Raw genomic sequence first — 27,218 nt, forward strand, 5'->3', positions numbered from 1 at the left:
AGAAAGAACTAGGTGATAAAATAGATAATTTTAGTTTTATATATACGATGAAAAAAATATATTATTTGATAATACAGATAATGAAGTTATTATGCATCAATTTTAGAATATGAAAATTTGATCCATGTATGATAAGCACAACTTATGATCACGTATATGAAACTAAAATCATAAGCTATAGGAAAGAGTTCGCACACCTTTCGAAATGCCAATATGTCAGCCAAAGGAATTGACAGTGTCATCTTTAAAGCAATATCCAGTGCATCAGAAAGTGCTCGGTCACCATAGAGTTCAAAAACCCCGAAGTTGACATAGTTTCCAGCAAGAGCTGTGCAATTCATAGAAATACTTACTAAATTTTAGGAACAAGCATCTGATTTTCAATTTAGAACGAGCATCTGAAGTTGACAACAAGCATCTGATTTTCATTTCATTTTACACATCAAAATTTAACAGCAAAACCTTCTACGCATAGCTCATCTGAATTTCACACGATTTTCATTTCAATCTATACAACAAAATTTAACAGCATCTGATTTTACGAACAAGCATCTGAAGTTGACATAAGTTCCTGCGATAGTACCTAAAATTTTTAGAGAACAAGCATCTGATTTTCATTTCAATCTACACAACAAAATTTAACAGCAAAACCTTTTACAATGTACTATATTGTTAAACCTTTTACAATGTACTATATTGCATGAATAACCTAACAATACAAGTGAACTTAGAAATGTGAACTTAGTACAAGAGGCAAATGTAGCAGGCAAAGTCTATCTACCACATAAGGTACCCAAAGATTAACAAGACATAACAGAAATGACAAAATGGATGCAGGCACTCACAAAGGTAAAATTAGTGGCTGACAAATGTTGATAGCATCTTTCAAAATGAAATTATAATTTCCAGTACTTGAATTTAAGACAGAGAGAAAAATATACCACCCACACAAATAGTAAAAAAAAAAAAGTCTACAAAGTTATAGTAATAAGATGGTTATATACTTGCCTCTAGTTAAAATAGTCAATGAAATCCATATTCCCTTGTATTTGAAGGCATATATATCAGCTGAGTTTGGGAGAGATAAAATCCTTGATCCATAAGCAACAATTAGTTTGCTGACTTCTCGGAAAAGAAGTATGCCATTGGGAGAAGATGAGTCAAAAGTCAAGCGTTGTGCCTTGTTTAACACAAACTCAGCCATGAATTTTAATAATGGGGTCGTTACCTGTATATTATCAACTATAATTCAACAGACGTTCTATTCTAAATAAAAACATTTGATGTAAAATCAAGAGGAGAGAAGACATGGTCATAAATAGAACAGTGAAATGCATTCAATGTTTATGACCAGAAAATATGATGCAAAAGTTTTGTTCCCTATAGAATCAAAATGTTGAGATATTCCGATAATTTCAAGACCAGAAACGGAGCTGAACACTATCTTGCCCCGTAATTTTCAACTGACATGGTGCATCAACTTTAACTTCTTAAGAGAACTAAAACTTGAATTTTAGGAAGAAATGGAGTTACTAAATTTCTTCTATAGTGAATCAAATATACAAGGTTTTCTTATAGAAAAGGAAGGCCATCTATCAATAAAATATTTCAAATATGAATAATAGATATAAACACCTAATACATAGATAATATTACAAGGATATAAAGAAAATCCAACACTTTCCCAAGCCCATTTGTAGATGTACCAAACTTATTGATAAATTTATCAAATTGTCTTGAAAAACCATTAGTAAGCATATTAAACTATCAGACATTTGTTTGTCGTCAGAAGACATCCGTTACCCACGTCAATCTTCTTCTTTATAAAAAGCTTGACAACTTCAACATGCTTTGTCTGATCATGCAAAACTGAGTTGTGAGTTAAAGCGACGACAACCTTGTTGTCACAATATACTATATAGGTATCTTTTGAGACAATTGTACTTCAAGTATCTTGTTAATCAATCCTCGCAAATTCCATGGGTTTAGGCACTTCAACATTGGCTACTACATCATTTTGACTTTTACTCTTCCATGTAACTAAGTTTCCTCCAAGAACAGAACAACAAGCAAAAGTGGATGTTCTATCAATAATAATACTTCAACCTAATATGCATCATATGATGTAGCCTAAGAGATAAAAAAGAAAACTTTCTCTAAGAATCAAATCAAAGTCTTTATTATCAATTAAAAGTTACCAATACAAGAAAACAATCTCTCTATTCTTGATGGTTTCTGGAAAAATCTTGAAGATTATGATTCTGCCTTTCTTGAATTTTCCCCCAAAGAATCCAAATTTCATCCATTCCTTTTCGAAAGTCCTCTTGATAGATGTTTTTATTTGGATATTTTTGTTTTTTTTTTGTCGACCTCCAAATTTGTGGTGGGATGATTCATGGGTGTTCTTTCATCATAAAATCTTCTTCTTCGAGCCATATTCAAGTTTTTATGATATTCAACAAAGCCTTCATCTAAAGATTCTAAATCTTCCATCATATATCTCGGTAATTGACCTCCAAAATCTCTTCCCAAGTGCTGGTTTTCATTAGTTCTGTTGGGCTGATTATAATGTTGTTTCTTGCTAGCAGATCTTGAATTCCTTGAGGAGGTTCTTGAAGACTTTTCCTGAAAAACGGATTTGATTGAATTGTTGGTCCCTTTGTCAATATTTTCATCTTCTTATTCCGTCCCAAATTTCCATAGAAAGAAATGTCATCAAGGAATCAAATTTCCAATGTGGATAATGATAGGTTCTTTGAGAAAATTAGGCATGGGCAAAATTAGTATGCTGGAATTCTTCTTTGGAATCACTCGAATCAGAATTCCAGCACTGTTTTTGGAAGTAATTTGATTTTCTTGACTATATCATTTGCTGTATTTTTTCTTGGACATCTTTGGTCAGTAATACTCCATTCTTGCAAAATCTTGCAAAATCTTCGGTTTCTTGTTTCTTTCTTGGAATTTCAAGGGTTCCCCCTAATTAGATGTGCGATAGTCGGCAAAGAGTATAGCTCATGAAGCCCCTCCTGTGATCTGTGTCGCCAAGAATTTTCCGGTTTTCCATCGGCGGCAATGAACGTTGGCCCAGACAACTGCTCTAATACCAAATTGAGGTAGCCTAAGAGATAAGAGGAGAACTTTCTTCCAGAATCAAATCGAAGTCTTTATTATCAATTAAAAGTTGCCAATACAAGAAGATAATTTCTCTATTTATAAAGAATTGGAAAGCAATCTAATCCTAATCCTAATCCTAATCTTAATCCTAATGAACCAAGAAACTAATCATAATTCTAATCAACCATAGAAACGAATTCCAATCATATTCAATTAAGGATTTGACCATAATACCCTAGTTTACTCTAATCCTACTACATCATCATACTTCAACTTTTTTTTTTTGAAGAGGAAACCAGTCTCTTTATTAATGATTGAAAGAGACTAATGCTCAAAATACAAGAGAGTTATACAAGGAGCATTAACATAAGACCTATGGATCAGAAGGCGGACCCGAACATCTCAACTAGGTTGACACCTCCTTAGTACCCTCATCATATCCTACAAACTAATCTCAAAGTAAAAGATTCAATGCTGAAACACAACTCTTACGATGAAGACATAAAATGAACAAAGATACAATAAAGACAGCTTCCCAGCAAGCATACTACAAAACATCGAATTAAAAAGAACAGCCTAACAGCATTAGCAAAACTATGCACATCATCATACTTCAACTTGAAGTTGGTCATATTTTTTAATGTACCTATACTTGGTCTTCCTTTCAAATACCTCAGGATCCTGTGACTTCAAGTGAGTGCATAAATTAACTTACCATAGCTACTACAAATACCATGTCTAGACGTGTGTGAAGTAAATAAGTGAGTCCACCCACAAGTCTTTGTCCTTTACCTTTTTTTTTTGTATAAGAAACTAGTTCACTGATGAATGAAATCTCATACTGAAGACTTAAATTTGATTTGATACAAGTTTCTGGAAATAAGTCAATAACATATTTCCCATGATTGACACAATACCTTTTTTTTAGATGTTGCAAACTTCATCCTAAAAATACTTCAAGGCTCCAAGTCTTTGATTTGAAATTCACTTGTAAGTTTGTTATTAAGATAACTATATTATCCATGAAAATAATATCAACATAAACAATTAAAATGGAAATTTTATTGTACCCATTTGAAAACCAATGTCATCTTTTTTTTTTTTTTTTGTGAAAAAGGAAACAAGCCTCTTCATTAAGATAATGAATAGACAATACAAAGTGAATGATAATATAATGAAAAGACAATAACAAAGCAAAACAATAGGATTAGCGAGTGCACTTGAATATCTCAACTAGGTTGACACCCCCTTAGCATTCTCATCGTATCCCAAAAGGACAAACCAAGAACAAAGTCCCAAAAACAGCTTGGGACCAGCAAATTAATATAATAAAACCTGAAGCTAACACAATGACATAAAAGCTAAATACAACTAACAGAAACACTAGACAAGTCCCTCCAAGTAGTACGACAAAGGAAAGATGAAGGCTTTTCAATTAAGGCTAATGTCTTGTATGGATAAATCTTTAAAAGCTTTGAAAAGTGGACACTATGATGAAGCATTAAGCTGCAGTTTGGGTTGAAACCTATTCGGTTTTGCAGTTTTGGTTTGTAAATAAGAAGAAGAGATCAAATGTATGTCATCGGGTTTGGGTTTGGTGAAGGCTAAATTGAAAATATACCAGACCAACTGCTAGTATATATAATTAAAATTCAAATAACGTTTCAACTAATGCGTTCAGTTGGGTTGACGTTAAACACACACTTGAAACCTAGAGGTCACCAGTCTGAACTCCCATACATGCAGTTATTTACTTAAATATAATGATCCCTTCATCTAGCCAAGCAGCACAAAATGATCCATTTGTAACTCACATGCCTAGCCCAACATTCATGTGCGTTGCTGTTGACCAACAGAGAATCACCAGTCGAACCAACTAAATTGTTGGTTATTCGGTTCAATCAATTCAGTTATATTTTTTATAGTAGTTTGGCTTTGGTTTGACACTCAAAGCAAGCTGATTACATCCCTAGTATCTGTAGTGTTTATGAAGTATGGTATGATATTTTTTACTCTAGAGGTATACATATATACATACACACACACACACACACACATATATATATATATATTTATTTGATTTCTTCTTTCTAATCAAACTAATACTTTTTGGTGATTATTGGACTCGAGTTTTCTTAGGCATGGAGCAAATTCATCAAATCCTCATCTGCTATGAACTAATTTCTTATCTTATAATCCTTGTGTTTCCTTGATATGAATAGGTAACTCATGATTTGTGGATGCTAATTTTTCCTATTGCAGATAAAAGAAATAATAAATTGACAAATACTCTTCCTCTACCATCTTTTCTTCGTGTTCCTAAATTAGTTTGTAATCTCATCTTTTAAAAAACTTTTTTATTTTTTTTAATGAAAAGAACCACTTTCATTAAGAAAAAAAATGAAAGTATACAAGGACAACAAAAAGAAAGCCCATAAAAAGGAGAATCCTCTATAAAAAGGACCTCTAGCTATGCAAAATGACACCTATACAATAATTACAAAAAGTCTTCAAATTCGAAGCCCACAAAGAAACATGATAACACACAAGGGACCAAATCTCACTAGGATCCCTCTCCACACCCCCTAAAAACCCTATTGTTCCGCTCACCCCACACCAACCAAATAATAGCGCACACCCCCACAAGCCAAAGGAAACAGCTCATCTCCCTATTGGGCGGGTTCAGAAGAAACTCCTCAAGCAGCACCCCCGCATCTCTCAGTCGAGCCCCCAGAACACCAAACGTCCAAAACAAAGAGCCCAAACCGAGCTGAAAAACTCACAACGTCCAAAAACAAGGTTTAGGTCCTCCTCTACTTTCCTACAAAGAATGCAAAAGAAAGGATCCACAAGTGAGGGCATCTTCCTCTTAAGCCAATCTATCGTGTTAGCACGGTCAAGAAGAACTTGCCAATAAAAGAACCTCACTTTTCTAAGAATCTTAATACCTTAGAAAACTTTGAAAAAATTTTCATCATAGTGTCACTTTCTTTAAATCTCAAATTTCTTTCACGAGTCATGATGCTAAAAATACAATGAGATTCAAAGAAAGTGACACAATAATTAGAATCTTGACAATGTTAAAAAATAGATAAGATGTTATACACTAATTTAGGAACAGAACAAACTGGAAAAAAGGGTATAAATCAGTTTAATGGTTTCCTTGTGTACAACAGAAGAGATACTATCATCAACAATTCTATTTCTTTCATTTCCACAAGAAAGAGTGTGAATGAGAAAAACCAGTCTCGTACAAGAAGGTCTGAAATCAATACTCAATAGAGATGAATTATTGAAAGAAAAGACCTTTGAGGATGGTTACCCATTTGTTGCAAGGAAACATAAAGATTACCACATTAGAAATTGGTCTGTAGCAATTGCAGGAGTCGATGAATTTGTTCAATAGTAAGGGAACTTGAATCATAGTAATCAGAAAAAAATAACTGGGTTAGAAAGAAACATGTCCAAACCAAGGAAAAATATAATATTTTGAGCCAAGCAACGTAATTATGTCTATATGACATATAGTACTCTAATGTAATTGCTATATTTTGTTATGGGTTGTGATGAGGGTGCTATGGGTGTTCAACCTAGTTGAGATAGTCGGGTGCACCTATTAATCCCTAGTATTCATATTTACTTAGTCTCTTTGTAATTTGAGCAATAGTCTATTTTCATTTCATCAATGAAAAGTGTTGTTTTCATTCAAGAAAAAAAAAAGGTCTGATTGAACCGAACCTTGAGCCAAATCAAACCAAATTTGAACTAAACCAAATCTATTTCGAACCTTGAGCCCAATCGAACCTCGAGCCAAACCAAAAAGTGAACCGAACCAAAGCTACCAAATTTCCTTATATATGACCATGAACACATTGAAGGCGAATTAACCGTTATTTCGTATGCACAGCCACAAACAAACGTGAACAGGCAGTAGACGACAACTAGGGAAACAACGGAAGATGAAAGAGACAGGAGAATGTTCGTACAACACCAACAACGATGATAAGAAGTCTGGAATGGTAGAAGGCTTGAGCAACTCTGAGTCCTCAAATCCACCCGTTGAGCTTTCAGATATGTTTGAATAGTCTCTAACGGACAACAACGCTTGAAGACTTGCTAACAGCTGAGAGAGTGATTGGAATAATGCTAGAAGGTTGGACACTTACCGTCAAAGAATTGTGAACTGTCCAATCAAAAGAGAGGCACGTCGTGCAAAAGTGGCGACTAGGATTTCGACATCAACAGAAGTAGTTAGAATTTCTAAAATTAAGGTTTTTTTCCTTGAATTAAAGAAATAAATTTATTAAATTTCTTCTATATATTGAATCAAATTTAGAAAAGCACCATCCAGCTGGGGGCTGTTTGGCCCAAGGATTTGGGGGAGTAGGAGGGGAGTGAAGTCACTTGTTTCGCTCGGGAGTTTGTGGGTCCACTTTTAAAAACTATCAATTTTATACCTTATTAACTCCTTACACTGTGGCCCCAGGAGCTCACAATTTCTCAAACTTCATAACTCCACGGAGTTCACAACTCCACTTCTTGCCCCAAACACTCCCTTAAGAAAATCCAATATCATTGGTTAACAATCACATGAAGGTCTTCCCTTTTCCACAAACGCAACAAAATCAATGAGGAAAACTAAATATTTAATAGGGTCTTAGACATTTAGTGTGATGATCTTTTAAAGCATACAATGGTGGATCTACATTGGGCCCAACCCGAGCTTTTAACAATTTATAAATTAGTATAGGTAATTGCACTGTAATTTCAAAATAATATCACGGCACAATGGTGTAAGCCCCATGGATATCATCCACTGCCTATGTTTGATCTCAATTTTTCCAAGAGAAGGCTTTTTCTTAACTCTCTGATTTTTTTCCTCCATTTAGCTTTTTTTTTATTTTCACTAAGTATTTTTTTATTTTCCTTCTTTTGATTTTAACTAAGCGTGATTTTATTTTTTTCTTTTAATATGATTTACATTTTCCCTTTCTAGGCGTGAGGTTTTTTAATTTTTGTATATGCTTTAAAAAGTATATAAACACCATTTTCTTCTTTTAATCTAAATAATGCTTTTATATCTTTTAAGCTATTGTAGATTATTTATCATTATTTAATTTAGACTTTTTATGTCTTTGTACACCATACTTTTTCAATAAATACGTACATACATACAAACCTTTTTCTATTAAATAAGGACTCTTAATATCAAAGTATGCGCGAACCACCTTTATAAAATGATAGTGTCAACAAATTAACTGTGAATAATTAACTATCTATCAAATACCTCTGGTGTGTCCGTCCACTGAGAAATGCCTTTCAAGAGGAGAAGCATATGTGCAGGGTACAACCAATCAAATAGAAGCCCATACGTTCTGCGACTGTAATATGAAGGAGAGTGTATAAATAGGTCAATGGATTGAGATCAGTATTTTTCAAAGCTCAAGGTACAAGGAATTTTGCATTCAAGCTTAGTAAATTTTATTTTATTGTTTTAGTTAATAGAGAAGGAAGAGCCTAATTATTATTTTTTTATCAAAATTATGAAAACGCCCCAAGTCCCTGGGCTTCATGCCTTAGAGCTTCACATAAGGCATGTGCCTAATGTGTGCCTTTATGCACTGTGTCTTGCGCTAGTGCTAGACACACGCCTGGGTAGGCTTTTTAAAACACTGATTGAGATAATTATAAACTTTCAACAAAGTTACCTATTTGTGGCCATAGCAATCCCTCGGAGATCTCTCATCAACCCAATAAGTGCATATTTTACCGCATCCGTACGAAACATCGAGTCAGGAGTTGATTCCAATTTGATAAAGACCTAAAATATCATGAATCTCAATTGACCAAAGCTATAAAAAGCCAATTATATGAGAAGATAGACCTTCCCACCACCACATCATCGTTATAAAATCAACTTTCATCTCTAAGGTGCAAAGCAAAAGGACAACACATTCATAAATAAGCTGCAAGCAGACCAATTTTCCTAAACAATAGTATATTCCATCTTTTGATTAATTATGTTCCACATGCAGTAACTGAACTTTATTAGTATATATTTTCATTTTGATTAGTTCTTCACATCTACTAGTACGACATACATACTCAAAATAATAATAATAATAATACCAGTACTATGTATGATCTCAGTCCTTAGACTTGACACTGAATTGATTTTTTGGACAAGGAACAATCTCATTGATGTATGAGAGAGAGAGAGAGAGAGAGAGAGAGAGAGAGAGATGGATACATGGAGATTTCGAAAGGTTTTCCCAATTTGAATGATTTTTATAGTTTTTTGTAGAGAACAATTCACTTTTCCTTCGTTTGGGAAAAGAAAGACTGTCTGGAAAAAGAAACAAATAAGAAGACAGAATTCTAAAGCACTTTGCAGAGTCGCTCCAGATATAGAGGTCATCCAACTTTTCATAGGACTGATGACTGAAAAATATAAAAGTTTTCTAGATTGGTACAGGGGTTCACTCTTCTCATCTCTCCTCCCTCTTCCTCCCTGTTCCCGTTTTCAAGCTTCTCCGGTATCCTCCATCTCCAGCGACATTTCCGAGCAATGCACACTCCGACCACCTTTCTTTTTCCCTTTCAACGGCTGCGATGGAAGTGGAAAGTTGCAAAATCCTCAACTTCTTTTATTGCATCCGGGTTGAGAATGGCTTCTTCCAAATTGAAGATGTCGAAGCACAGAAAATAAGTAACGAAGTTGCAAATGGGCTGGTCCACGGAGGCCATCATGGAAATACCTCGAAGGTCTGAAAAAGATTTCTTCCTTCAGAATGGCAGTGATGTTCACGGAAGGACAAGGATATCGAAATTTAGAGTAGAGTCAGGATGGATTATGAGATGCACAGTATGGTTGGCAACAGGTGGGTGACACTTCATCCATGTGCTATCAGGCCACTCGCAGCAGGGTTGGCTTGCTTTTTTTAAAATCATACAAAGCTTCCAGATGAAACACGAGTACAGGTTATGGCAAAGGAATCAATTTTCAAGCTCTAATCTATCCAAGCAGCATAGTAAGGTTTTTGAGGAGAATTCATTTCAATTACAAAGATCAAGTTACACAGAAATGGTGAAGATTCTCATACCTCTGTTTCGGAGTCTGGAAAACAGAGCACTCGCAACGATAATCTGGTGAGGCAGATGACATCCCCTATTTTGGCGAACGAAAAACAGAGCTCAAACTTATTTTGAGTGCACAAGAATATGGAAGGATACCAACAGGATTTTGATAACTTGTGGACTGTCTCAAGGCTGTTTGTTTTTTTTTTTTTTTTTTAATGACTGGAAGGAGATCACTAAAGAGCTGAAAATTTTTTTTTCCAAACCAAAGTAATCATAAATCCGTTATTCGCAGAGAATGCATTGATCAATTTAGATCAAGGTTCAGTCAAGGAATTCGTTGAGAAAATGGGTAAATAGCAGGAAATTGGTTCGTTCCACTTAAAGTTTGAAAGTTGGAACAAATTCAAACACAGCTGACCATTGTTAACAAAAGGTTTTGGAGGATGGATTAAAATAAGAAACCTCCCACTGGATTATTGGAGTAGCAAAACATTTGAAGCTATAGGTGCTCATTTCGGTGGCTTAGAAGACATTGCCTTAGAAACACTTAATCTAGTTAATTGTTTGAAGCAAAGATACAAGTGAAGAAGAATTTTTGTGGTTTCATGCCATCCACAATCGAAATCTAAGATTTTACTAGAGGTAACATTTTTTAAAATTTTGGAGACGTTGAAGTCATTGACCCTCCCCAAATCACTAAAGGCAGCCTACTTTTTAAGAATTTCTCCAACCCGATTGATTTACAGAGGCTGCAACAGGTTATGATTGATGAAGAAGTCAACGATTTGTTTAATATGGAAAGAGTGGAGTTTTCAAAACCATTTCAAACGATTCCTTCTCATTCAAGGAACCCATTTGCAGCGTTAAAGATTAGAGTTCAAAACCTGATAGCTCCATCGTCAAAGGAGAACATAAGACTATATTTACTTGCCTCGGGCTTTTAGACTTCCAAGGTGCTTGTCTTAAACATTTATCGATTGGAGGGGCTTTGCAAAGATGAGTAACTAGTGATTTAACCATGAAATAGCCATTGGACTCCAATGACCATGAGCATTTGTCGAAGCAATCATTCACTTCTACTAGTGCAACTAAGCTTAACAAAACTTGAAAATCTGAAATCTCTTCCTCTTTCAATAGTCTTCTAAATGAAATGCACCAAGAGGAAGTGTTTTTATCTCAATGATCCGACACTAAGCCATTTGGTTGAAGAGCTTTATGGATTTGACGTTCAATTAATTGTTTTTATCCCAATTTTCCATAAAGCACCTTTTCTAGGAAGGTCCAATCCACTCTATCAAAAGCTTTTTCTAAGTCCAACTTGAGCCTTTCTTCTTTTTGGATCTATAATCTTCGACGGCTTCATTAGCTATGAGGATGGGTCAAGGATCTGTCTCCCCTCGATGAAAGCACTTTGAGTAGGAGCTATTGGCATGATCCCTTTGAGTCTTTCAGCTAATACTTTCGCAATTATTTTATATGTAAGGGTTGTAAGACTGATCGGCCTGAAATCTTTTACTTTCACCACATCTACCTTTTTTTGAATTACGCAAATGAAGTTCTCTTTAACACAAGAGTTGAGCTTTCCATTGCAGTAAAATTCATCAAACAGTTTTGTGAAGTTATCCTTTAGTTGATTCCAAAAACTGAGGATGAATTCGGCTGTAAAACCATCTAGGCCTAGTGCCTTGCTTTTTCCCAACCCTTTCACCGCCTTTCTGATTTCTAGGGCTGTGAATCTTGTACAAGTTGCTCATTTTGGTTTCTTGATACTCTAGCCCAGTCAAGATCAAGTGGTACTGCTCGAGATCCTTCACATTTTGAGTAAATAGAGGAGTAAAACCCCAAAATGAGATCTTCAATGTCACGGTAGGATCTGGTTGGTAAACCTTGGTCATTAATCAGTTCTGCTATCAGATTTTTCGTCTTTCTTGCAGCTAGAAATCTATGAAAGAAGGAAGTGTTTTCATCACCCACCTTTAGCCAATTTAATTTACTTTTTTGAATGAGGTTTCTTTCTTCCTACTATTCTTACATTTTCTTCCCTAGTACGAGGGTCCTCTTCATCTGCCAATTGATCCCTTCTTTGAATTTCTTTAATAATACCTTCCTCCTCCTTCATCATTTTTTTTAAGGTTGTTTTGAGGATAGTACAAAACCTGCCGAGTGATGTTGTTCCTCCATGCTCAGGGATCTTTCAATCAATCTACAACACTCCTTGATATTCAACTAACTGTTGCAAAAGCGAAAAGGAGAAGGACCCCAATCAAGAGCTCCTGCTTCTAAGAGGAGGGGAAAATGGTCGGACATGGTTCTTGCTTGCCTGGCAACCCTTGGGTTTTCAAAAGCTCCTTCCCAATTGTTTGATACTAGAAATCTATCAATGAGTGATTTCGAGACAACTTCTCCTTCTCTAGACCAAGTGAAACGACCGTTAGAGAGAGGAATTTCCAATAGGCTGTTCATTCTAATGAAATTGTTGAAGTTTTTCATGTCTCTTGTTGCTCTTTCTATTGGGAACCTTTCACAACTTCTTCGAATGTTGTTAAAATCTCCACCAATGCACCAAGGTTCTACATGCTCTACAACAAGGGAAGATAGTTTTGCCCACAATCTTCTCCTTTCTCTGTAGTCTGTGGGGCCATATACATTGTAATCCGACATTGTTTCTTGTTTATTGTCTGACACTTGACTGTTAAGGAGAATTCAGCTTTGATTGTGTCAAATACTAAAATTTTGCTTTCATCCCACATTGTGAGCATCCTCCAGATCTTCCTTTGGCTTCCACAAAGGACCACCTTACATCTTTTGAACTCCATAGGCTTTTGATAAATGCTCCTTCGAAACTCTTTTTTTTTTTTTTTTTTGACTCTTGAATCAAAACTAGATCCGAATTGATCCTTTTCAGAAATCTTTTAAGAGTCAATCTTTTTGAAGAATCTCCTAGCCCTTTTGTATTCCAAGAAACTATCCTCATTATAACACACCTTATGAGAGGAGCCTTCGCTTGACTCTTCTTGCCCCTTTGTTCAGATTAGGACAATACTGCAATCATTCAGGATGGAGTGTAAAGATTGGGGAATATCCGTCAGGTTTAGAGTAGGAAATGAGAAGGCTTCTTTTCTAACTTGTGGAGGAGCTTCTACTCCTAATAATCTTGACAAGTCAATTACGATTTATGCAGAGGAGTTTGTCAAATTTCAACAATATCAAGAGTCATTGACGATATCATCTTCTACTCCCATTATTGTCATCGTAGAGATAGGTAACATCTCTAAATGCCTTCTTTCCTCCACTTCGACATGAGTCATTGACTCTGACGCTACAGACCATATGACAGGTAACCCCAGTTTATTCTCTAACCTTTGTATATCTACCTGCTCACCTAATGCCACTATAGCTGATGGAACCTCCACTCCTATTCTAGGATCGGGAACCATCCATCTTATTGAACAATTTCTTTGTCCTCCGTTTTAAATTTACCACAATTCTCCTTTAATTTGATTTCGGTCAGTAAACTCACTCGTGATCTTCATTGTTGTATCTCCATTTTTTCTTAGTTATTGCTTATTTCAGGATCTTACAACGAAGCAAACTATTGGTAAAAGACGTGAATTTGGAAGTCTTTACATTTTTTAACCACAAATACCTACAGCCATCACATGTCTTAGTACGTCGTCTCCCTTTGAAGAACATTGTCGTTTGGATCACCCGTCTATCTCTGTGTTGAATAGTCTTTATTTGCAATTTCAGCATTTGTCTTCCTTAGATTGTAAGTCATGTCAGTTTGCTAAATTTCATCGTTTGAGTTTGTATCCTTGGGTTAATAAACGAGCTAGTGCTCTATTTGAATTAATTCATTCCGATGTTTGGGGTTCGTGTCCTATTGAGCTCAAAGGAGGATTTCGATATTTTGTTACATTTTTCGATGACCATTCTTGTGTAACGTGATTATATTTAATGAAAAATCGTTTTGAGTTACTTTCTCATTTTTTTAACTTTCATGCTAAAATTCAAACTCAGTTTAGCGGTGCTATTAAAATCCTAGAGAATATTTCTCTCATGCACTTGAGTTTTATTTAGATGCCCATGGCATTCTTCATCAATCTTCTTGTGTTGATACTCCATCTCAAAATGGGATTGCAGAACAAAGAATCGTCATCTTCTTGAAACAACAAGAGCCTTAATGTTTCAGATGCATGCTCCAAAATTCTTTTGGGCTAATGTTGTTCCCACGGCTTGTTCCTTAATAAATTGCATGGCCTCTTCCATTCTTAAAAGTGAGATGTCTTTTCATACTTTATGCCCAAGACAACATTTGTTTCTCATTCCACCCAAATATTTGGTTGTACCTCCTTTGTTCGGGATGTTCGGTCTCAACATACCAAGCTGGATCCAAAGTCCTTAAAATGTATTTTCCTTGGTTATTCCCGTGTTCAGAAAGGATATCAGTGTTATTGTCCTAGTCTAAATAAATATCTTGTCTCTCCTGATGTCACGTTCTTTGAACATTCCTCATTCTTCTCCTCACCTTCTTTTTTTTTAAAAAAAAGAAACGAACCTCTTCATTAAGATAATGGAAGATGTTACAATGTGAATGAAAGTAAACAAAAACAAAGGGACAGATCAGCAAGTGCACCCAGACATCTCACCTAGGTTGACATCTCCATAGTACTCTCATCATATCGTAATAATAAGTAAAGCAGTAAAGATGACATCTGAATAAAAAAACCTAACTAAAACCGTGCCTAGTACAAAGGCTTACACAAGTATAAAAATCTGAAAATCTGAATCAATACAATCAACAAAAGAGCTAGAAACGATTAAGGGTTTCAAGTAAGAGAAAAAATGAAGGCGTTCCAATTGAGGCTGATTTCTTGAATGGAGAAATCTTCAAATTCTTTGAAAAGAGAGCACCAGGAAGAGGCATTAATGCGGGCGGTCTCGAATTTATTGGACCAAAGAGAGTCTTTGTCATGAAACACTCTTTGATTCCTTTCAAACCATAATTCTGATAACAAAGCCTTGACTGCGTTGATCCAAATTAATCTTGGCTTCTTTTTCAATTTAGGATTGAACAAAAGTTGAAGGATGTTTGCCTTGAAATCATTATCAAATACCCAACAGGTATTAAAGCAATTGAGCAAATATAACCAACATTTTTTTGCAAACACACACAGGAAGAAAAGGTGTAAGAGATTTTCAGAATCTGCCAAACAAAGAGAGCAAACCTATGGTGAGATATAGTGGTTAGAGAGCTTCTTTTGCAAGATATCCGCGCAATTAAGCAGACCATTGAGCATTATCCAAATCAAAATGTTTATCCTCCTTGGGCTTTTTGATTTCCACAAAGCCGATTCTAATTGATTTCCAATTTAAGAGGCCAAGAATAGGTGTTTAGCAAGGGATTTTACTGAAAAGGACCCATTTGATTTCTAAAGTCCACCTTCTTTTGTCAGGAACCAAATTAAGTTTAGAGGTGGAAAGCTTTTTAGTAAGGAGTTGGAAATTACCTAACTTTTCTTCCTTTAGTAGTCTTCGGAATTGGAAGGACCATGACTCTAATGCCTCGTCCCAAAAATCATGTACAACACCATCGGGCTTGGTAGAAATGATGTAAAGACTAGGGAAGGAGGTTTTTAGGGGAACGATGTCCAGCCAAGGGTCGATCTAGAAGGCAGCCCTTTTACCGTTGCCTATTTTAAAAGAAGCCAGATTTTCTACTTTTAGCCAAGTCCTTGATATATTAACCCATGGACTTCTTAAGCTGCTGTTAGCTTTGCCATTAGTATGCCAACCGAACATGCTTCTTCCATGGATGCTTGTTATCACTTGTCTCCATAGGGAGTTCTCATTGTTGATAAACTTCCACCCCCATTTGGCCAGAAGGCTTTGATTTTTAATTCTCAAACCTCCAATGTCTAGCCCACCATCTTCTTGTGAACGAGAAACAAGATCCCATTTTACTAAGTAATTTAATTTACTTCCAGAGTGCCCTTCCCAAAAAAAGTTTCTCAATAGCCTTTCTATAATCTGAATCACCTTTTCTGGCATAAAAAAATTGACATAGTATAAAGGGATGTGAGATAGAACAGACTTACAAAGGGGAGAACCTCCTCCTCTAGAGAGATTGTATCTCTTCCATTTATCCAATTTGCTTTGAATTTTATTAATCACGGGTTGCCAGAAAGCCATTTGTTTGGGGTAGCCACCTAACGGAAGGCCGAGGTACATGAAGGGGAGGTTGACAGCCGAGCAATTCAGTCTGGATGCTTCTGTTTTTAGCTTGATATTATCAATATTGATACCACTTAAAACTGATTTGTCCCAATTAATCTTCAGCCCTGAACACCACTCAAAGAGTTCAATTGTTTTCTTTAGGTTTTCAAGCTTCTCCTCATCATCTTTGTAGAATATTAACGAATCATCAACAAATTGCAATATAGAGACATGAACTCTATCTTTGCCCACTAGGAAGCCTTCAAACTTGTCTTTCTCATGAAGCCTGGTCAGTAGTACACTTAGAACCACACTGACTAAAAGAAAAAAAAAAAAGGCAAAAGAGGGTCGCCTTGCCTTATGCCTCTTGTAGCTTGGATTCTACCTCGTGGTCTTCTGTTTATAAAAATTGAGAATTTTGGGTTATAGACACAGCCCATCATCCACATTATCCATCTTGAATCGAAGTTCTTTTCAACAAGGATTTTTTCAAGAAACACCCAATCAACACGATCAAAAGCTTTTTTTCTTCTTAGAACGATGGTCTTCTACCACTTCGTTGGCTATGAGGATTGGATCTAGGATTTGCCTTCCTTCAATGAACGCACTTTGTGAACAATCAATTATACTTGGCATTATCGTTTTTAGCCTCTCAGCTAGTACTTTAGCAACAACTTTGTAAGTCAATGTAGTTAAGCTGATTGGTCTGAAATCACCTACCCGGACAACATCTTTTTTCTTTTTGAATCAAGCTGATGAAATTCTCCTTTATACATGAATTCAACTTCCCATTACCATAAAAATCTTCGAAGAGTTCTAGGAACTTGTCCTTGAAAAATTCCCAGAATTTGATGAGAAATTCAGCTGTGAAGCCATCTGGGCCGGGGGCCTTGTTTTTGCCCAAGGAATTTAAAGCAAGTCTGATTTCAACTGTGGTAAATTTGGCTGTCAGCATAGAATTCTCTGAACTAGAGACTTTAGATCACTGGAAGTTGATAGGGATGGGTCTTGGGCCAGGAGATTTGGTGTACAAAGAGGAGTAAAAGTCTAATATTAGGCCTTCAATTTCCTTGAAGGAGTGAGTTGCAACTTCTTGGTCATTTAAGAGTTCGGAGATAAGGTTTCTTCTCCTCTTTGCATCCAAGAACCTATGGAAGAATTTGGTATTTTCATCTCCTAAACTTAGCCAATTAAGTTTGCTCTTTTGTCTTAGGTTTCTTTCATCAATTCTGTAAAGGGAAAGTAGCTCAGCTTTCAAGGAGGTTCTCATGTCCCTTTCTATTTCCAGAATACCGTGGTCTTCCGCTTGTAGATCAAGCTTATCTATTTCTTTAAGTAGCACTTCCTCCCCTTTTTTCCTTTCTGTCTCAAAATCTGCATTCCAGTTTTTAAGGCAATCTTGACTTTCCTTAGCTTGGTGGCAATCACAAAACCAGCCGAACCATGTCGATCTCCCAAGCTCAAGGTGTCTTCAACAATCTGCAACTATCTTTGATGGATAACCAGCTATTACAAAATCTGAAAGGGGAAGGTCCCTATTTAAATAAACCTGCTTCAAGTAGTATGGGGAAGTGATCTGAACAGATACATGCTTGTCTTGCTACTATGTTTTTGCAAAAGAACCATCCCAACTATTAGAAATCAAGAACCTGTCAAGAAGCGATCGAGAAGCTGTGGGCCCTTCTCTTGACCATGTAAATCGACCATTGTTAAGAGGGATTTCCATCAATTTTGCTAAGTTAATGAATTTGTTTAACTTTTTCATTCCTTTTGTTGATCTCCCTGTTGGAAACCGTTCTTGGATCCTTCTTGTGATGTTAAAATTGCCACCTATGCACCAAGATTCACAGCAATAGCATGATAGTGAATGTAATTCCTGCCATATGTGTTTTCTTTCTTTGCAGTCAGTAGGGCTATACACATTCGTAATCCAACAAGTTTTCTTACAAATGGTGATCCATTTAACAGATAAGGAGTAGCCTCCTTTAAGTACCTCTGAGACCGAGATTTTACTTTCATCCCACATGGTTAATATGCCACCTGATTTGCCCAGTGCTTCCACAAACTCCCAACCGATGTCTTTGGAACTCCAAAGTTCCTTTATAAGTCTAATACCAAAAAAGTCTTAGTTTCTTGAATTAGGACCAAATCTAGATTGATTTTCTTGATGCTTCTTCTTACGGCCATTCTTTTGGAGGCATCGCCCAAGCCTCTTGTGTTCCATGATAAGATTTTCATGGTAAAGCACTCGGGATTAACCCAAGATCAAGTCACAATCTTCCACTACCGAAATCAGATTGTTTGGAATTTCCTTTTTGTCAATAGGGTTTATGAGGGGGAGGGTGTTGCAAACTCTTCTGGGTTCTTTTTCTGATTGAAAGATGCATTGCAAAGCATTGTGATGATCCTTACCAAGATTTCCCTCTTCATGGAGCGTTTCAGGGACTAAGCTGTTTATTTCTTCACTACTGATTATGAGTAATGAATCTTCGTCAGAATCATAGTTTTGATTAACTATTTGTTGAGACTCGGAGGTACCTCGCACAAAAGCCATGTTTGAGCCGCCAACTTTGAAGTCAAGATAAGAAAAAGATCGAGGGTTATAGGGATTCAAATAAGAGTTAGAGGAAGTACAAGGAGTCAGAGGATGATTTCCTTGTCTACACAATTGTTTTCCTTTTTGATCCTCTACTTGATTCATCTCCACCTATGTCTACCTCTATTCATTCATCCATTGCTAAGGTCTACAATTGACGACAACCTCCTTTAGTTCCATGTCTTGCAATTTTCTACATTTCATAATTATAAAAAGTGGCAATGTACAAGAGTATCCTGATTGATTTGATCATAGCAACAAGTGAGAAGACTTCTTCATATTCCACCCCTTCAATCTAGGTATAACCCTTTGCTACTAACCGGGCTTTATAGGTATGTACCTTCCCTGTATGATCTCTTTTACGCTTGTAGATCTATTTATAACCGATAGGTCTAACTTCATTAGGTTTATCTACAAGTTCCCAAACTGAATTCAAGTACATAGACTCTTTTTCAAGGTCCATGGCTTTGATCCACTGATCTTCATCAACATCATCCATTTCCTGTTTATATGTTAATGGATCCTCTAAGCCATCATCAAATATGTTGACTTCGGTTTCAGTTAAACCCATATAGCGGTCAGGCTTTCTCACAACCCTCCCACTACGTCGAGGGTCTCTCAACTCTTGAGTAGAAGCCTGTTCATCTTCTGCAGTTCCATGCCCTGTGTTATGATATGTATTTATTTTGTAAATTTAATTAGGTGTCCTTTATTGTAATTTCATACCTCATAGATTAGGGTTTCTTAATTACCTATATATATGTATCTTCAGCCTGATTAAGTGAATAAGAATTATCACTCTCTAAACTTCTGAGTACATGGTATCAAAGCCATCTAAGGTTAGAATATTTGTTCGACGGTTACGTTAGGGTTTACGCTTCTCACAAGGTTAGGGTTTGAGTTGAGTCACCAAGTTTTGAGTGGTCGTTTGTCTCACCACCCATCCCAGGAGAAGTGCGTTCACCATCTGATCACGTCTGCAGCCGTCCGTCGCCGGAAACAGCCGCGCATGGAGCTCACGCGCCATTGGAACAGTAGTCCTCCTTCGCCACACGCCGGCGCATGGAGCTTCGTCTCCACTTTTGGCCAGTTGGGTTCTTCTCGGCTCGTCGTTTCTGATCACTCTGTGCATTTGGTTTCATCGAAATCTGCTTGGTTGTGAGTTATTTGGATAAAATACCCATTTGTGCTTAGGTTTGTTGTTGTCTTGTTCAGCTTGGAGTAGTTTTGCTCTTTTGTTTGCCTTTGATTTCGATTTTGGTTTGTTCTTTCTACTTGTGAGGTCTACAAATTACTTATTAGCTCATAATGGATGAAGTGAAGTATATGGTCGTCTCTATGTAATTCCCTTGGCATCGAAGATAACTGAACACAAATTAAATGGATCAAATTACTATGATTGGCGTCAAACGATTCAATTTTACTTGCTTAGTACAGATATGGATGATCATGTGATAGAGGAACCACTGAAAGATGAAAAGAAAAAGGCTTGGCTTCGTGATGACGCTCAACTTTATCTTCAGATTAAGAATTCTATTGAGGGTGAGGTTGTTGGTTTGGTAGATCATTGTGATTCTATGAAAGAACTCTTAGAATTTTTAGAATTTCTGTACTTTGGAAAAGAACATGTTCATAAAATGTTTGATGTCTATATGCAATTCTTCCGAGCGGAACAGAAAGCAGAATCTGTTACAAGTTATTTTATGAGGCTTAAGAAAACAGCTAAACTTGCCTTACTATTGCCGTTTAGTCCTGATGCCAAAGTTCAACAAGTTTAGCGAGAAAAGATGGTTGTTACGATATTTTTTAATGGGCTTTCTCCTAAGTTTGGAATGGCTAAAACATAGATTCTTTCTAACTCTGAAATTCCATCATTAGAGAAAGCCTTCAGTCGTGTTCTTCATATTGAGAGTTCTCAGTCCAATTCGTATGTTTCTCAACCGAACAGTGCCCTTATGAGTAAGAATAAAAATACCTTTTGTGGCACTTTAGGAACGGCTAACAACTTTCAAAAACCTAGTTATGATAATCAGAAATCAGATTCTTCAAAGATCGTATGTCACTATTGTCGTAAGCTAGGATATATGAAACGTGATTGTCGGAAATTGTTATATAAGAATCAACAATCTCAGCATACTCAAATAGCTTCCACCAGTGATATGGCTGAGAAATTTGTTACCATCTCTGCTGATGACTTTTCTAAATTTCAAGTTTTCCAGGAATCATTGCAGGCATCTTCTTCATCTAATCCTGTTGCCACCATTGCCGAGACAGGTAATACGAAATGTCTTCTTACATCATCTACCAAATGGGTTGTAGACTCTGGGGCCACTGCCCATATGACAGATAATTCTAACCTATTTTCTATGCATCTGTCTTCTGTCTTCTGTCACCTTGGCAGATGGATCAACCTCCTCTGTCCTTGGATCCGACACCATTTCTCTCACTCCATCACTCTTTTTGTCCTTTGTCTTGCATTTGCCTCATTTGTCCTTTAATTTAATTTCATTAGCCAACTTACTCGTGACCTTAATTGCTCTGCCTCGTTTTTTCTTGGTCATTGTTTGTTTCAGGATCATATGACGAAGAAGATTATTGGTAGAGGACATGAGTCGGGAGGTCTTTACATCTTCGACAATCAGATACCGAGAGTTGTGGCTTGTCCTAGAGTAATATCCCCGTTTGATGTTCATTGTCGTTTGGGTCATTCGTCATTGTTTGTGCTGAAAAAACTTCATCCAGAATTTCGTTCCTCATCATCTTTGAATTATGATTCGTGTCAATTTTCAAAATTTCATCGTCTTAGTTCTAGTCCAAGGGTTCATAAACGAGCTAGTGCTCCTTTTGAGTTAGTTCATTCCGATATTTGGGTCCTTGTCCTGTCGTGTCTCAAATAGGTTTTCGTTACTTTGTTACCTTTGTTGATGATTATTCTCGTGTAACTTGGTTATATTTAATGAAAAATCGTTTTGAGTTATTGTCTCATTTTTGTGCTTTTAATGCCAAGATTCAAATCAATTTAATGTCTCTATTAAAACCTTGCGAACTGACAATGCTGGTGAATATTTCTTTCACGTATTTGGATCTTACCTGTGTGGTCAAAGCATTATTCATCAATTTTCTTGTGCAGACACTCCCATCTCAAAATGGAGTTGTTGAAAGAAAGAACAGACAGCTCCTTGAAACAGCCCATGCCTTATCCTTTCAAATGCATGTTCCAAAGAATTTTTGGGTTGATGCTGTGTCTACTGCTTGCTTCTTGATTAATATAATGCCTTCCTCTGTCCTAAATGGAGAGATTCCTTATCGTACTATTTTTCCTACAGAATCTTTGTTTCCCGCTGCTCCTAAGATCTTAGGTCGTGTTTGTTTTGTTTGGGATATTCGTCCAAATCGTACTAAATTAGATCCAAAATCTTTGAAATGCATTTTCTTAGGCTATTCACGTGTTCAAAAGGGTTATCATTGTTATTGTCCTACTCTGAACAGGTATCTTGTATCTCCGGATGTTACATTCTTAGAAGATTACTCTTTAGTCCATCACCGTTGAGTCCGTGTCCGAGGGAGGATGACGATCTTTTTATCTACGAGGTTACTTCTTCTCCATCATCCTCTCCTTCACCTTCCTCTGTATCTCTTCCTTCTGATCCCTTAGTTATTCGAGTCTACTCCAGGCGTCCTCCACAACCACCTTCAGATCCATGCCCTCCACCACTGGCTTCTTCGACATCGGATCCGGGACTGAGTGATGAGCTTCCCATTGCCCTTCGAAAAGGTAAACGCACTTATATTTATCCTATTTCTTTGTTTGTTTCGTATAACCAATTGTCTTCTCCCACTTATTCTTTTCTTACATCACTTGGTTCCACCTCTATCTCTAAATCTATCAATGAAGTTTTATCTCATCCTGGGTGGCATAGTGCAATGATTGAGGAGATGACTGCTTTGGATAATGGTACTTGGGATCTAGTTTCACGTCCGGATGAAAAGAAGGCTATTGGGTGTAAATGAGTGTTTGCTATCAAGGTTAATCTTGATGGGACAGTGGCTCGGTTGAAAGCTCGTTTGGTTGCCAAAGGTTATGCTCAGATTTATGGGACTGATTATTCTGACACATTTTCTCCTGTTACTAAATTAACTTCTATTCGACTGTTTATCTCGATAGTTGCTACTTACAATTGGCCTTTCCATCAACTTGACATTAAGAATGCTTTTCTACATGGTGATCTTCATGAGGAAGTCTATATGGAGTAAACACTTGGGCTTGTTGCTCAAGGGGAGACTAATAAGGTATGTCGGCTTCGAAAATCCTTGTATGGTCTAAAACAAAGTCCTCGTGCATGGTTTGGTAAGTTTAGTCAAGCACTCAAATGTTTTGGTATGAAGAAGAGCACATCTGATCATTCTGTATTCTATCGACGATCTGACAATGGTATTACTTTGCTTGTTATATATGTTAATGATATCGTCACTGGAAATGATGTATCAGGTATATCCTCTCTCAAGACTTCAATTTCATACTAAAAATTTGGGATCATTAAAATATTTCTTGGGTATTGAAGTGATGAGAAGCAAGAAAGGTATTTACCTATCTCAACGGAAATACGTACTTGATTTATTGTCTGAGACAGGTAAACTAGGAGTCAAACCATGTAGTACTCCGATGATGCCAAATTTGCAACTTACAAAGGAAGGAGAAGTGTTTAAAGATCCTGAGAGATATAGGAGATTAGTTGGGAAGTTGAACTATTTAACAGTGACACAACCTGACATTGCTTATTCTGTGAGTATTGTTAGCCAGTTTATGTCTTCCCCTACTGTGGATCATTGGCTTGCAGTTGAACAAATGCTATGTTATCTTAAAACTGCACCTGGACGTGGAATCTTTTATAGAGATCATGATCATACAAGAGTTGAATGTTTTTCAGATGCTGATTGGGCTGGATCTCGAGAAGATAGGAGATCAGCTTCTGGATATTGTATTTTTGTAGGAGGTAACTTGATATCGTGGAAAAGTAAGAAATAGAGTGTAGTTTCCCGTTCGAGTGTTGAGTTAGAATATAGAGCAATGGCACAATCTGTGTGTGAAATAATGTGGATACATCACCTTTTGTCTGAGATGGGCTTCAGTGTTACTGCGCCAGCTAAATTATGGTGTGATAATCAAGTAGATCTTCATATTGCATCCAATCCTGTGTTTCATGAACGAACTAAACATATTGAAGTGGACTGTCATTTTATTTGCGAGAAAATACAAGAATAGTTGATATCTACAGGATATGTGAAGACTGGTGATCAGTTGGGAGATCTACTTACTAAAGCAGTAAACGGAACAAGAATAAGTTATCTGTGCAACAAGCTGGGCATGATTGACATATTTGCTTCAGCTTGAGGGGGAGTGTTATGATATGTATTTATGTTGTAAATTTAATTAGGTGCCCTTTATTGTAATTTCATATCTCCTAGATTAGGGTTTCTTAATTACCTATACATATGTATCTTCAGCTTGATTAAGTGAATAAGAATTATCATTCTCTCTAAACCTCTGAGTACACCCTCTACCAGAGTCTTCTTCGTCATTGGATCCGGAAATAAGTGATGATCTTCCTATTGCTCTTCGTAAAGGTAAACGTAAGTGTACTCATCCTATTTCCTCTTTTGCGCCATATAACCATTTTTCGCCTTCTACATGTTCATTCATTACATCCTTAGAGTCTGTCTCCATCCCTAGAACTGTTCATGAAGCTTTGTTTCATTTTGGTTGGTGTGTCGTAATGGTGGAGGAAATGACTTCCTTAGATGACAATTGTACTTGAGATTTAGTTTCTTTCCCTATAGGAAAGAAACCTATCGGTTGCAATGGGTGTTTGCAGTTAAAGTCAATCCTGATGGTTTTGTTGCTTAATTAAAAGTACACCTCGTAGCGAAAGGCTACGCACAAACTTATGGTGTTGACTATGCTGATACTTTTTCTCCACTAGCAAAAATGGTCATCTTCAAGAAGAGGTGTATACGGAGCAATCACCAGGGTTTGTTGTTTAGGAAAAGAATGGAAAGGTGTGTCACCTTCGTAAATCCTTGTATGGATTAAAGCAAAGTCCATGTGCCTGGTTTGGCAAATTTAGTCAGGTGATTGAAAGCTTTGGAATACAGAAGAGCACGTCAGATCATTCGGTCTTTTTCAAAAGATCTGAGAGTGGTGTCATCCTATTAGTCGTATATGTTGATGATATTATGATTACTGGTGATGATGTTGTAGGTATCTAGTCCCTAAAAACCTTTCTCCATAGTCAATTCCATACAAAAGATTTGGGCATGTTGAAATACTTCTTAGGACTTGAGGTAATAAAAAGCAAGAACGGAATACTATTATCATAGAGAAAGTATATACTTGACTTGTTGACTGAAACAAGGAAGCTAGGGGCTAAGTCAAGTAGTACACCAATGATGTCTAACTTACGGCTCATAAAAAATGGGGAATTACTAAAAAATCTTGAAAGATATAAGAGGTCAGTGGAAAAACTTGATTATCTACATTGGCTCCTGACATAGCCTATTCAGAGAGTATTGTGAGCTAGTATACGTCATGCCCTCAAGTTGATCATTGAGCTGCATAAGAATAGATTCTATGTTATCTGAAGGCTGCTCCCGGACGTGGTTTATTATATAAGAATTATGGTCATACTAATATTGATTGTTTCTCAGATGCTGATTGGGTAGGATCTAATGAAGACAGAAGATCTACCTCAGGATATTGTGTTTTTGTGGGTGGTAATTTGATTTTTAAAAGAGTAAGAAGCAAAATGTGGTGTCACGTTCAAGTGTGGAATCAGAATATAGGGAGCAATAACAGTCTGTGTGTGAATTGATTTGGATATATCAACTTCTTGTTGAGTTGGGATTTGAAATCACCACACCGATAAAATTGTGGTGTGATAATCAGCAACACTTCATATTGCATCTAATCTAGTATTCCATGAGAGGACTAAACATATTGAAGTTGATTGCCATTTTTTAATGAAAAATTCAACAAGTTTTCGTATTTACAAGATATGTGAAAACTGGAGAACAATTAGAAGATATCTTCACGAAAGCCTTGAATGGAACACATATAGATTATTTATGTAACATGTTGGGCATGATTAACATATGTGCTCCAACTTGAGGGAAAGTGTTATAGTTCTAATATTAGGGATATTTTATTATTGTAAATATCTTTGTTATATTTTCCTTTTATGACTTTTTCTGCGCTTCCCTTCTTTGGTTACTCTTGTGCTCTTGTATATGTATGTATGTATATATATATATATATATATATATATTNTATATATTTCTTTAGTGAATGGAATAAAGTATTCTGAATCTCTCAAACCTAAGAGTTTTAGAATACGATTTCCCCCAAAAAAAAAAAAAAAAAAATTGGCAGGTGAGTTAGAGGAAGAAAGAGATGCATAATAGGCAGAAAGATGGATATGCACATTTGCGGCCATGCATGGGATGTAAGCAAGCATGCACATCGGTACATGTATAATTGACAGAGATTCGAGAATCTAACCTGCAACAGTGGTTCCATTGAGGATTTAAATTTAACAGGGCTTTCCTCCATAAAAATTAGCCAGCCAATCGTGTAGTAGAAGGTTGTCCTACTGCGTGAACATCTGTATTCTTCCAAGAAAGGAAACTGCTCCCTCTAAAATTTTAAATGAAATGTGTGAAGGATATAATATAATTCGAGCTCAGATAGATGAGTAAGGAACTAAAAGAAAAGATATCTTTGAGGAAGTAGTACCGTATGATTTGCAACAATGAATTTAACAGTATCCAATTTCAAAAGCAGCTTCCCTGTCATATATCTGACAAACGGGAGACAGGGGGGAGAGAGAGAGGGAGGAGATGAAACAGTGATAAGCAATCTATAATGTATGATTTAGATTCTTTAACTAAAACACGTTTAAGAGGATTTACCCAGATGCCAGCTCCAGAAACAAACTCAAGGTGTGATCAATGACCTCCTCACTCTGGGAACATACATAAAGGGCTGATTTAAATCCATAACACAGCTATTATAAATATAAAGAATGAGTAAATCTTTCACCTCAGTGTAACACTTGAGATTTGTTGCAATCTTGCTGACAATCACATTCAGTAGTTGAAGATGATCATTAAGTCCAAGGAGTTCAGACAACCGCGCATATAACTGCTGCAATCGAAA

General features: G+C 36.5%; 1 protein-coding gene across 8 annotated transcripts in view; it reads right to left on the bottom strand.

Annotated features, from left to right (window-relative positions):
* Positions 1-27,218, bottom strand: part of LOC120076320 (exportin-7) — an 89,737-nt gene that overhangs the window by 16,253 nt on the left and 46,266 nt on the right. For 7 of the 8 annotated variants that reach the window (XM_039030102.1, XM_039030103.1, XM_039030100.1 and 4 more), the window contains 8 exons: positions 27,102-27,206; positions 26,972-27,024; positions 26,796-26,859; positions 26,562-26,696; positions 8,823-8,935; positions 8,402-8,495; positions 1,009-1,228; positions 198-328 (listed from right to left, as the gene is read on the bottom strand). In XM_039030102.1, coding sequence (XP_038886030.1) covers positions 198-328; positions 1,009-1,228; positions 8,402-8,495; positions 8,823-8,935; positions 26,562-26,696; positions 26,796-26,859; positions 26,972-27,024; positions 27,102-27,206 — 915 coding nt within the window. The remainder of the gene's footprint in view (positions 1-197; positions 329-1,008; positions 1,229-8,401; positions 8,496-8,822; positions 8,936-26,561; positions 26,697-26,795; positions 26,860-26,971; positions 27,025-27,101; positions 27,207-27,218) is intronic. The other variant, XM_039030101.1, reaches the window with a different exon arrangement.

The sequence above is a fragment of the Benincasa hispida genome, chromosome 4 (assembly GCF_009727055.1).
Source record: "Benincasa hispida cultivar B227 chromosome 4, ASM972705v1, whole genome shotgun sequence".
In the NCBI taxonomy this organism is placed as follows: Eukaryota; Viridiplantae; Streptophyta; class Magnoliopsida; order Cucurbitales; family Cucurbitaceae; genus Benincasa; species Benincasa hispida.